Consider the following 12,500-nt stretch of genomic DNA (forward strand, 5'->3'; position numbering starts at 1 on the left):
GCTATTATGCAATGTCCCTAATCAACATTTTATTGACGTTCCTTAGTTTACTATAATTTAAATTTGAAATTGTGAATAGTGTACATACAATTTATACAGGAAGGTATTAGTTCTGTGCTGTGCATAAAAGACATATCGGGAAGCTTAAAACACTTAAAATATTGGACACATGGTATAATGAAGCACTCTTTCTACTCTTTATTTTACTCTTATGGACAGTGTGTGGAAGCACAGTACTACCATGTTCTCTGGTCCAAATCCTCACCTTTATTTAAACACCAACACTCAAACTGTGTATGTGAATACAAACTGTTAATCTACTGTCGGTCATCAGTTGATCAGATACAGTATTACACTCTACTACATTACTTAAAACTACAGTTACAATGTAACAAGTGTACAATAAAATAGTTTGTCACTAATTTACTTAAAGTATAGGTAAATACAAGTATTTATTAAAAGTATAGTTACAATGCAGCAAGTGTACAGTAATAGTATGTCAGTGATGCATTTCAAGTATAGTTAAATAAAAGTATATCTTAAAAGTATATTAAAAGTATATCTTAAAAGTATAGTTACAATGCAACATGTGTACAATAATAGACGGTGTGTCAGTGATGTAATTCAAGGACTCTGCAGTGTAGCTTTCCTGCACTGTGAAGGTAGAGGAGAGGTTGGGCAAGAAATGCACTCATGATCATTAAGAAAATAGTTCCATAAGTAATTTCCTTCTGGAGATGCTCTAAGTTCTGAACGCAGAGTAAAACGACATTACCTACAATTGTTATGAATTGGGCAAAGGTTATAATTGAGATGATTCTAAAGGCCTTCATCTTGACCTGATTGGCTCTCTTTCTCTCCCTCTCTCCTTCACCTGGTCCAGGCTTACATAGCCCCCTCAGCACTGCCAGACAGCAGTATAACATCACTACAAACAAGATCAAGTACACCGTGGGCCAAAATATAACTATTACACCTTCGACAAGCACAAACAACATACAGGTCATCAGAGACATTAGCCAGATGATACCAGAGCAGGTCAGCCTGTATCTCAGTGGCTTGTACTTCAGGAAGAGCACAGGGTGGAGCACAGCTAGGTAGCGCTCCACACAGATGCAGGTCTGGAACAGGCAGTGGCCAGTCACAATGAATCCGCTAAAGAAATGTATAGCTTTCATTAGGGGTTTTGGGCAAAATCTAACGAATGGCGACATCAGATAACCAGTGAAGAAGAGAATATCAGTCAAAGCCAGGTTGAGAGTGAAAAACTCAGGGCTGATTCCACTTCCTGCCCCCCTTAGTATCAGCCATACCACATAGATGTTCAGTGGCAAGCCAGAGACACAGGTGATCAAAGACACTACACTATGCATTGCATAAACAATGATATCATCAGTGTGGTCAGTATCATTTGTTTTGCACAGAGTGTTGATAGTTGTAAAGTTGTCCTCATGTAGCCCCATGCTTTGTGTCTCCTCAGATGTTCTGGAAAAGGAAAGAAAGACAAATGGCAGGTTTATTATGACCAAGGTTGACTACAGTTAAATAACACAGTTCAAATAGGCCAACATTTGCAATAGTTGTGCGTCTATTCCCAATACTTTATTCCATTAGCATTCCACAGGAGATATTCTATAAATACTTTACAAAAAACTTTTTTTTTTCTTTTGTTCCCCCTCAGTATGTCCAGAAAACTAAATATCTTTCTGATGGCACTTTGGCACTTGTGATGTCAGCCTTTTTTTGAGCTTTTTGCTCAATGTGAATGTAATATGTACATGTAGGAGGTGTGTGTGAATTGATAGGTTTTACAAAGATATACATTGGATATGCAGTTTTCTGAATGTATGAAAACTTGATAATACTCTGTCAGATGATTCCAATGGACTGATGAGTGGTAGTTACCTGGATGGAAAATGTAGATGTTGGTCTTTTCATCCAGCCAAGGTCAGTGATCCAGGTCATGTGCTCAAGACTCAACAAGCTCAACTTCACGACTTCACCTCTTCTGTAAGGTCCCACCTGTTTGGACCCTTACAAATAGACGAGCAAGGTTGTGACTGAGTAACACCCCCCATGCAAATGTTCATTTGACAGGAACTCAGGTGAACACAAGTTTGTCTGTGGTGTTTTCTGGTGTTAGTAATTTCATACCATGGGCTAAATGGAGACTCAGTCAGGTAATGGTAGAAAAATCAGGAACAAAGGCTGTTCTTTGTAAGGCTCTGCAAGCTCAACTCCACAACTGTGTAGAGCTCAAGCTCGTAGAACCCTTACAAATAGGTTGGGACTGAATAACACCTCCCATGCAAATGTTCATTTAACAGGTCATCGTTTCATGTTCAGAAATGAGGACCTGTTGTCTGTTTTGTGCTGTCAGGTATTTGGTAGGCCTGTAGCCCAGCTGGAATAAGTAAAGCTGGATTCATTGATATAATCAAAAGAACATACAGTTCTCAGCTGATTTATGCAACGGTTAAATGGCAAAAACAGATGTTGAATTACAAAAAAGTTTGCTCATTTGTAACAAGTAAAGCACCCATACCCAGGGCAACCAGGTTCTATGGTGGAACAGACAAACATAAGAGTGTTTTTGGGATCAGTGTTCTATGGTGGAACAGACAAACATAAGAGGGTTTTTGGGATCAGTGTTCTATGGTGGAACAGACAAACATAAGAGGGTTTTTGGGATCAGTGTTCTATGATACAGACAAACATAAGAGGGTTTTTGGGATCAGTGTTCTATGATACAGACAAACATAAGAGGGTTTTTGGGATCAGTGTTCTATGATACAGACAAACATAAGAGGGTTTTTGTGATCAGTGTTCTATGGTGGAACAGACAAACATAAGAGGGTTTTTGGGATCAGTGTTCTATGATGAAACAGACACATATGAAACATAAGAGTTTGTAACAAGTAAAGCACCCATACCCAGGGCAACCACACACACACACACACACACACACACACAATCCATACTCATGATGGGTTCACCATGGTCATGATTAGGACACATGCCACTACCAGAGACATCCACAGATACACCTCAAGATACACCTCAACAAGATTTCACATATCAGTTTTAGTTCAGGTTAATTCATGACCCCAAGTGATCTGCGAGTGCCTCAGACACAACTACTCTCTCGCTTTTTCAGCAGCCTCACACAACTCCTTTAAAGCTCCTTTGTGACCGTCCTCAAAAACTAAAATCCAACATAAGTGCTGTGGTTGATTTAGCTACAAAGCCTCTGACACCTATCTCCTCTGGTCTTGTGTGTGCTTGCCAACTTCATTGCCTCGCTTCCACTACCAATTCGGCATACTGTCGCTTCTTCCTTTCAAATGCCACCTCGATTGCATTTTCAAATGGAATTGTGAACTCAGTAAGAAAACAATGTGCTTACACTCAGAACACAAAACACCATGTCTGGTCTCATAGCAGTCACAACAATACACTATGGAACATGAAGTTGTCTACCGATATCAGCCAACACTGTTTGTATGTGCCTGGTGTTTCTGTCCCTCTCGCACAGAAGAAATCCTAGTGTCCCTGTCATTAACCGGAAAAAAGTGGTGACTTTCTTGTGATGCACAGTAGTCATTTGTTAAACAATCTTTAAACGTTTTAAAATGGCCAACAATATCTTATTGATTATTGAAAGTATTATAACTAGTTTTTTGATTATCTAAATATAGAATGAAGATATATGTGCCATTAAAAAAAACATAATGCATTGAAACTTAATGAAATGCCCATCTTATAACTAGTAAGTCATTGTTATGGATCACTGTAGTAGGATTATTAATGAAGCCATGAATACAAACATTTGTACTTACCTGGGGTTCGATTATGCAGCACTTAAAAAAACAGCAGATTTAAAAGGCATTCATAATCCAAATAGTTCCCAATAAAACATCACCCTGTCCACTTCTTAAAGTATTGGATCTTCTATTTTTCCTTTTGTAATTGGCTGAATTGACCTCCCCTAATTTCGTTACTGCCCATCTGTGCTGGTGCTTTACATTAAAAGCTCGTTCATGGCCACGTGCCACCATATACGTTCATGTCATTCAACATTTGAACTAAGCCCATGCAAATGGAAGGTTCAAAACTGCGCTTTTCTTAACTGAGATCAGTTTACAGTTTTACATGGTCTGTGTAGGCTCAACATGGACTACTGTATACTATGCAACTCTATAGTACACTACTATATTAGAAGGGAGCTTATAGTATATTGAGTGGTCAAAGTGGTCTTTTTGTTTATGTCCTTATGTCTGTAAAACAACTGCATGCCAATAATATCTTCCTTTAGCATTTTCAAGTCACATTTTGATTTTCTTCACGGTCAATCGTTTTTTCTTTTATGTGTTTTAACGGTGAACCTACCTACCGACACTGCAGTGCACTGTTGGGTCCTCTTGCTACGCTGTCATACATCAAAATGATCAGTCCCTTTGTGCATTGCTAGGTCAATAATGAATGTGTGTCATGATAGATGTAGCTTTAAAGCAGGTCTGAATGAGACGTTCACTCAGCCCAACTTTGATTCATCTGACCTCTCTCTGAAGTCTCTCTGAAATGCCCACTGAAACATTTAACATGGCAATCCACACAAAGCAGATTACCTGGTGGTGATTTGTGGTTTGTTTGCATGATGTCTGCACTTATGAATTTAACATATATCTACAGGTTGTGTGTATGTTTGAATGTAAATGCACTTGTGTGTGCGTTTAAAGCGTAGAGGCGATGCACTAACACCCATAAAAATGTGTAAATGTGGATTATCCATAAATAATAAATTATCCATTTATGTTTGTGTGTGTGTGTGTGTGTGTGTGTCTGTGTGTCTGTGTGTGTGTGTGTGTGTTTCAGCCTGTGCCAACGGTCACTGGGGCCCTCACTGCAGTAACCGTTGTCAGTGCCAAAACGCTGCCCTGTGCAATCCCATCACTGGGGCCTGCGTGTGTTCCGACGGGTACCAGGGATGGCGCTGCGAAGACCCCTGCGACCACGGTTACTATGGCAGCAGTTGCCAGCAGCCTTGTCAGTGTCTGAATGGAGCCACGTGCCACCATGAGACGGGAGAGTGCCTGTGCGCGCCCGGCTACACGGGAGGCCTGTGAGTTCACAATCCCCTTTCCTCTGTGGAAGAAAACATCACTGATCTTCCCTCATTGCTGTACTGCTGTATTGTACTGAGAACAAAGAAGCATATTATGATGGAAAATCTGATAGCTATTTGGTTTTGTTCATATTTTTCATGTTCGTGGTTTATGTACGGGTCCAAGTGGGGAAGATGCTGGAACTACCGATTTTCTTATTTGTCATATACAAACACCAATGCTGAAAACCAATTAGATTCAATCATGTTGTGTTATCATATTGGGCTGCTCACAAAGGGCCATAGGATGCTAGCAACGAATAAACCTCTTTCTTTAGTTCATGTCTTTCTTTATGTAATGATAGATTATATATCCGATTATATTTCCATCTTACTCTGAGCAAGACAGAATAAAACAGAACAGAATAACCTGCCCCTGCTGATGCTTGTTTGTAAATAATGGCTACAAAACCACAACATGAACTTGTGTCCACTCTCTCAGCTGTGGCTGCTAAACAGTGTTAAAGTTGTGGGCTCAGTCACTCCCACTGAAACACAGTCTTTGTTTGTGTTGTCACGCAAGCTGTGGGGATGAATGTCCCCCTGGTAGCCATGGCGCCCAGTGTGAGCTGCGCTGCCCGTGCCAGAACGACGGAACGTGCCACCACATCACAGGGGTGTGCAGCTGCCCTGCGGGGTGGATGGTGAGATACTGTACACCGCACACACACACACCTTTACCTACAGACACACTGCACACACATACACATTTACCTACATACACACTGCTCACACATACACATTCACCTACAAACACACCGCACACACATATACATGCACCTATCGACACACCACACACACATACACATTCACCTACAGACACACTGGACACACATACACACCACACACATACACACATGCACCTGCCGACACACAGCACACATACACACCGCACACACATACACACAGCACACATACTGTATACACATGCACCTACAGACACACCGCACACACATACACACAGCACACATCTACACACTTGTTGAAACTACCATGGGGTACTCATTAATTCACAATTCATGCAGCCTTCAAATTTTAGCACAGTGCCCAGAACTAAATAAAAAAAGCATGCGGTTCCATCACCTGGGTTTCTTCCAAACCACAGGGGGCAGTATGTGCCCAGCCGTGTCCAACTGGGAAGTTTGGCATCAACTGCAGCCAGGAGTGCTCGTGCCAGAACGGAGGAGTGTGTGACCATGTCACAGGGCGGTGCGTGTGTGCCATGGGATACAGCGGAGAAAGGTATGGATCAACGAACAGCATATTAAGTTGTTAGAAGTCATCACTGGCTTGTAGTCTTCTTGCAGTCGCACAGTCAAGAGCATACACACACACACACACACACACACACTCACACATACATTAGAGTGGTAAATATTGCGAATAAATATGATTAATCTGACTCCCTGAAATTATTAAACAATCTCAAATATTGGTTAATTAATAATTAGTTATTTATATTGTCAGTAGATGAGCTAGTGGCACAATAATGGCATGGCACATGAGGAGTTAAATGGATGGGTCATGAATGAACAGTTTAATGCTACAATAAACGGTAGGCTAAGCTTAAATGTTACAAGTATCAGCCAAACTGAATATAAGGTGTAAACCACATGGACACCAAAGTGCATGTTATGTGTAAGGTGAAAACCAAATTGAAAGTACAACTGTAAATAATAACAATTGAATAAACAGGTTGGTAAACAGGATGCCAATTAAACCAGATACACTTGAATGACCAAATAACTTCCATAACTTGGAAGTCACAAACATCTCTGTGTGACAACGGGAAAGGTTGTAGCAAGCAACCAGGTGTTAAAGGAGTGCAGGATATGGTAATTAGTTAAACTGTGGCTAGGCCATGCTAATATGTCTGATGGCACGCAGTCTATATGGGTTGCTGTGAACACACACAATAAAGATATTTTGATGTGAGAAGGTCAGAGAGATGCCATTTTCCCCGACTTTGGGAGTCTGGGAGTCCATTGCGTAGATTTGATCATTTTACATCATGTTCTGCCTCACACACACACACACACACACACATATATATATACACACACACTTACAAATTCTTTTGATGACTCTGTTAATAACAAGATGTTCATAACAGTGTGAAGTCTGCTCAAAAATTTCCACAAAATTCATGAATAAGGAAAAACACTCACAGCCTTTCCTCTGTGAGGCTCTATGCGGGTGATTAGGAACATCTCACTGCCCCCAGGATAGTTTTTAGTCACTCTCCCCCTTCTCTTTATCTCTCTTCCCCTTCTCTATATCTCTCTCTCTCTCTCTCTCCCCCTTCTCTTTATCTCTCTCTCTCTCTCTCTCTCTCTCTCTCTCGCTTCTCTTTATCTATCTCTCTCTCTTCTCTGCTCTTTACCTCTCTCTTCTCTTCTCTTTATCTCTCTCTCTCCCCCCTTCCCTTTATCTCTCTCTCTCTTCTCTTTATCTCTCTCTCTCTCTGTCAGACACACACACACACACACACACACACACACACACACACACACACCTTCCCTGTTCGTTCTGTTTAGTAATGATCAGACGTGGGGTTATATAAGTGGAGTGGGAAGCTGCTGATAGGCTCTTATCTTCTCTGCCTTAGTCTCTGTCTCTCACGGCACGACTGCTTCCTTTTTTTATGAGATCATTTTCTAAATTGGTTCCATTCATTATATGGGAGACAGGTGAATTAGCATTGCGGAAGGCTTTGTATTTCTTCCTCCTTGGCGACAGAGACCCTGTAGATAAGCGCAAAATCGAATTAATTTAAACATATTCCGTAACGAGTCTTTCTGATCATCTAATTGAGCCATTCATCGATTCATGCTCCCTAATGGTGTGTGTGTGTCTGTGTGTGTGTGTGTGTCTGTGTGTGTGTGTGTGTGTGTGTGTGTGTGTGTGTGTGTGTGTGTGTGTGTGTGTGTGTGTGTGTGTGTGTGAACATTCAGGACTTGTCTGCAGGCCGCTGTTGTGATATCCAGCTTTGTATTTCAAGACTGTCAAATGTTTAACTCCAGGACTTTGCTGTGCTCTGTTTGGATTCTGCCTCTCTTGTGATCAAGGTCTTAGTTAGAGATCGTCAAACTCTTGAATAATGTCAACAGACTCCGCTGCCCGGCATGTTTACGGGCCACTGTCCAGAGCTGTTTGTGAATGGAGTCATATTAAGTCTCTCAGATGAACCATGCTTTTCCTGCACTGGGCTGATGCTGAGTCATGTGGGCTGGGTAGATTGGACATTAGGGCGATTTAGGGGTGTGTTGGAATGTTTTAAAGCGAGCTGTAGGTTTCTCTGTGTCTTCCATACTCCCGTGCTGCTGTAGGTCTTAATACTCTCTGCGTGTTCTCTGCAGCATCACTGAAAGGGAAGGGAAGAGACAGACTGTTTTATAGGAATTCATTAGTGTAAAGGAACAACCGTAAATTAGCCATCCTATCCCTTAGATATCATGTAAAAACAACACATTTATTTTAAGATCCACACACAGGCCGGTTATATCCAAGGACTTCAGCCATGCATTTATTAACATCATGCTTCTGTAAATGCCCAGTCAAGTCCCATTGATGTGCCCTGTGCCGTGTCAGGTGCCAAGAGGAATGCCCCGTTGGCACGTACGGAGCTCTGTGCGCTGAGCAATGTGCCTGCCAGAACGATGCCAAGTGTGACCACATCACCGGGGCGTGCCAGTGTGACGCTGGCTTCAGGGGTCCCACTTGCCAGGACAGTTTCTGCCCGCTGGGGCTCTACGGGCTCGTCTGCGACAAGTACTGCCCGTGTGATGCCAACAACACGCTCAGGTACAGACACGGCACACACTCACGTGCCTCTGAATAGCCTGGTGCATGCCGAGAGGGCTGAGCTGAACTGCATTGAAACAATAGGAAAGTACAGTTGGAGAGTTAGAAAGAATAACAGAATAAGTTTACTTTGCAATGAATTTATTTGAAATTAAGAGTATCCAAGCAAGCTTTTGTATGACCAGTTAGAATGAGCCACTGTATGAGGAGTAGTGCTAATAATCTGTAATTGAGTCTGATTGCGATGGATGTACTCAGTTAGCTGTTCAAGGGCTAAATAATGTAGTCAATGAATTTAACTCTTCATATTTCTCCCCAGTTGCCACCCTCTCTCAGGTGAGTGCACCTGCATGGCCGGATGGGCTGGTCTCTATTGCAATGACACCTGCCCAGCTGGTTACTATGGTGACGAATGCATGGAGCCCTGCTGGTGTGAAAACAGAGGAGACTGTGACAGCATCACCGGAGAGTGTAGCTGTGCACCTGGGTTCATGGTGAGCACACATACACAAACACACACACACACACACACACACACACACAGACGCACACACACACACAAACACACACACGCACACGCACACACGCGCACACACACACACACGCACGCACGCACACCCACACACACACACACACACACACACACACACACACACACTGCACCGTGTTTTGACATGTCTCGTGCTTCTGTTGTTCCTTGTGTCTCTGCGTCTCTACCCCTAACCTGATTCTGTTTATTTTGTTTGTTATATATTAATGTAATATAGTCTGCATATTAACTTAGAAAGGTATTATCCTGTGACATCTTATAAAGGTGCACACTTTGCTTTTCATAAATACTTATTTATGCATGCATGCATTTATTATGGGAAAATGCATATTTTGGTATTTGATACAAACTGTTTGTGTGTGTTTTGCGTGTGCGTTTGTGTGTGTGACCATGTGTGTTGTGTGTGTGTTTCCTGTAGGGAGAGAACTGCTCCTTAAGCTGTCCTGCAGGGCTGTATGGATTAAACTGCTCGTTCAACTGTTCCTGTCAGAATGAACTCTCCTGCTCCCCTATCGACGGCTCCTGTCTTTGCAGGGAAGGTAGTGGCCCTGCACATCTATCCTGCCCTCTCCGCTCTCTCTCTCTCTCTCTCTCTCTCTCTCTCTCTCTCTCTCTCTCTCTCTCTCTCTCTGTCTTTTCTCTCTCTTCCCCGCTCACTAACACTGACCTTCCTTCTCTTTTCACCTCATTTGTGTTTCCTCCTCTCATTTCTCTTCCTCCGTCCCCTCTCTGGCCCTCCTTTGTTAAGTTACTCTCACTATCAGACACTATCACAGCCAGTCATGTTGGCATATACATGTACAGACAACTCAGTGGTATCTAAATGAAATGAGACACTGGTGCGTCTCTAAATGGCACAGGCACAGGCACGTCTGTTCAGTGCAGTTTCAGTAGTTCTGCCATCTCTCTCTCCCTTTCCTGAACATTAGGAATACATTAAACTTACAAAAAAGACCGGAGTTCAGATGTAAATCAGCAGTGGCAAAAAGTTGCTCTCTTTTTTTATAAAGTCTCTCTTTCTCGCTCTCTCTCCCTCTCGTTTGCTGTCCCTTCCCTCACCCTCTCCCTCTCTCTCTCTCTCTCTTTCTCTCTCTCTCTCTCTCTCTCTCTCTCAATCACTCCCTGGTGGCCCCTTTGACTCCTTCCCTCGTTCCTTTGCTATCTCGCTCTAGCCGGTTCTTCTGTGTTTAAATATTTACAGGCCCATACATCTTCCAGAGGATTGTGGGTAATTAGGGACCAGGCATGGGAGCTCAGATGTGGCTCCTGGCTTTTCTCTCTGTCCCTCTTCCAGTCTTTCACTTTCCTTCTCTCCCTTCGCTCTCTCTTTCTCCCTTCACTCTCTCTCTCTCTTTCTCTCTCTCCTTTGCTCTCTCTCTCTCTTTTTTTCTCTCTCTCTTTCCCTTCGCTCTCTCTCTCTTTCTCTCTCTCTCTCGCTCTCTCTCCTTTGCGCTCTCTCTGTCTTTCTCGCTTCATCTTTTTACCACTTTCCCTCTGTCCTCCCTTTTATATGTCACCGTCCAGCTTCCTCACATGTGCCTTTCTCATACTGAGTCAGGCATTGAGAGAGAAGGACAGAAAAAGAGCCATCATGTGTTTGTGTGTACATATGTTTGCACATGCACAGTGCCGTAAATATGTGTTTTTACTGTGTTTGTTTCTTGTAAATGTGTGTGTGTGTGTGTGTGTGTGTGTGTGTGTGTGTGTGTGTGTGTGTGTGTGTGTGTGCTCCAGGGTGGCAGGGTGTTGACTGCTCTCTGCCGTGCTCCAGTGGCACATGGGGTATGGGCTGTAACCAGAGCTGCGTGTGTTTGAACGGGGCCACCTGCGATCCTGCAGACGGCTCATGCACCTGCGCAGCTGGGTGGACGGGGGAAATATGTGCTGCCCCATGTCTTGTGAGTTCTGACGCGCTTGTTCACTCTCCTTTTCACTAACACACACACACACACACACACACACACACACACACACACTCAATCTCATCTGAACCCAGCTCACTGGCCTTTAGAAGACTGCAGTCCTGAACGGTAACCCTTATTCTGTGAATACACACATAGATGAACACACACCCAAACACTCACACTCACAAATGATCTCACCCTACATGTTATTTACATTGTAAAAGTATAGAGCAGCCCTGTGACAGAAACCCTGTGATGATAAGCCCATCTCAAAGCTGAACCATATCTATTACTCTTGCCAATATGATTCCAACAGTAAGTCACTCATCTCTCTGGTCCATGCTCTCTTACACTGTAGTGGCATCCAAATCCTGCAGTCTCACTATAAATCCTAACTGTGTACTTAATATATCCAGTGTATAATTAATTTGTGATCATGCCTGTTTTTGTTGACAGGATGGCACCTATGGTTTGGGGTGTGTGGAACACTGCGACTGTCGTCATGCCAACACGTGTGACCCTGTGAGTGGGCGGTGCCGCTGCCTTGCTGGATGGACTGGTGAGAGTGGCAGACAAACAGATGAATGTATTGAGTTTCCTCATTGTGTAAACAGTTTTCTTTTCTTTCCAAGAAAGTTCAGTTTATGTGCACCAGTGGAAAAAACATAGCTATGGCACTGTGTGTGTGTGTGTGTGTGTGTGTGTGTGTGTGTGTGTGTGTGTGTGTGTGTGTGTGTGTGTGTGTGTGTGTGTGTGTGTGTGTGTGTGTGCGTGTGCCTATCTTTATCTATGTCTACTGTCTCTTGTCCTGTGCCACTGTGATAAAGTGCTTATGGAAAATACAGCTGTGTTCCACTTACCTCAGAGAGAGAGAGCGCAGCATGCTTTCAGTTTGTCTGTGTGTATGCACATCTTATTGTCTCAGTCAGTCAGTCTGTCTGTGTGTATGCACATCTTATTGTCTCAGTCAGTCAGTCTGTCTGTGTGTATGCACATCTTATTGTCTCAGTCAGTCAGTCTGTCTGTGTGTATGCACATCTTATTGTCTCAGTCAGTCAGTCTGTCTGTGTGTATGCAC

The 12,500-nt window shown here is 43.0% G+C and overlaps 1 protein-coding gene across 1 annotated transcript in view; it reads left to right on the forward strand.

Annotated features, from left to right (window-relative positions):
* Nucleotides 1–12,500, forward strand: part of LOC105899792 (multiple epidermal growth factor-like domains protein 11) — a 31,143-nt gene that overhangs the window by 4,268 nt on the left and 14,375 nt on the right. The window contains exons 3-10 of the mRNA XM_031569830.1: nucleotides 4,876–5,122; nucleotides 5,688–5,808; nucleotides 6,270–6,406; nucleotides 8,756–8,968; nucleotides 9,288–9,462; nucleotides 9,937–10,057; nucleotides 11,253–11,416; nucleotides 11,879–11,981. Coding sequence (XP_031425690.1) covers nucleotides 4,876–5,122; nucleotides 5,688–5,808; nucleotides 6,270–6,406; nucleotides 8,756–8,968; nucleotides 9,288–9,462; nucleotides 9,937–10,057; nucleotides 11,253–11,416; nucleotides 11,879–11,981 — 1,281 coding nt within the window. The remainder of the gene's footprint in view (nucleotides 1–4,875; nucleotides 5,123–5,687; nucleotides 5,809–6,269; nucleotides 6,407–8,755; nucleotides 8,969–9,287; nucleotides 9,463–9,936; nucleotides 10,058–11,252; nucleotides 11,417–11,878; nucleotides 11,982–12,500) is intronic.

Source organism: Clupea harengus, chromosome 6 (assembly GCF_900700415.2).
Source record: "Clupea harengus chromosome 6, Ch_v2.0.2, whole genome shotgun sequence".
Taxonomy (NCBI): domain Eukaryota; kingdom Metazoa; phylum Chordata; class Actinopteri; order Clupeiformes; family Clupeidae; genus Clupea; species Clupea harengus.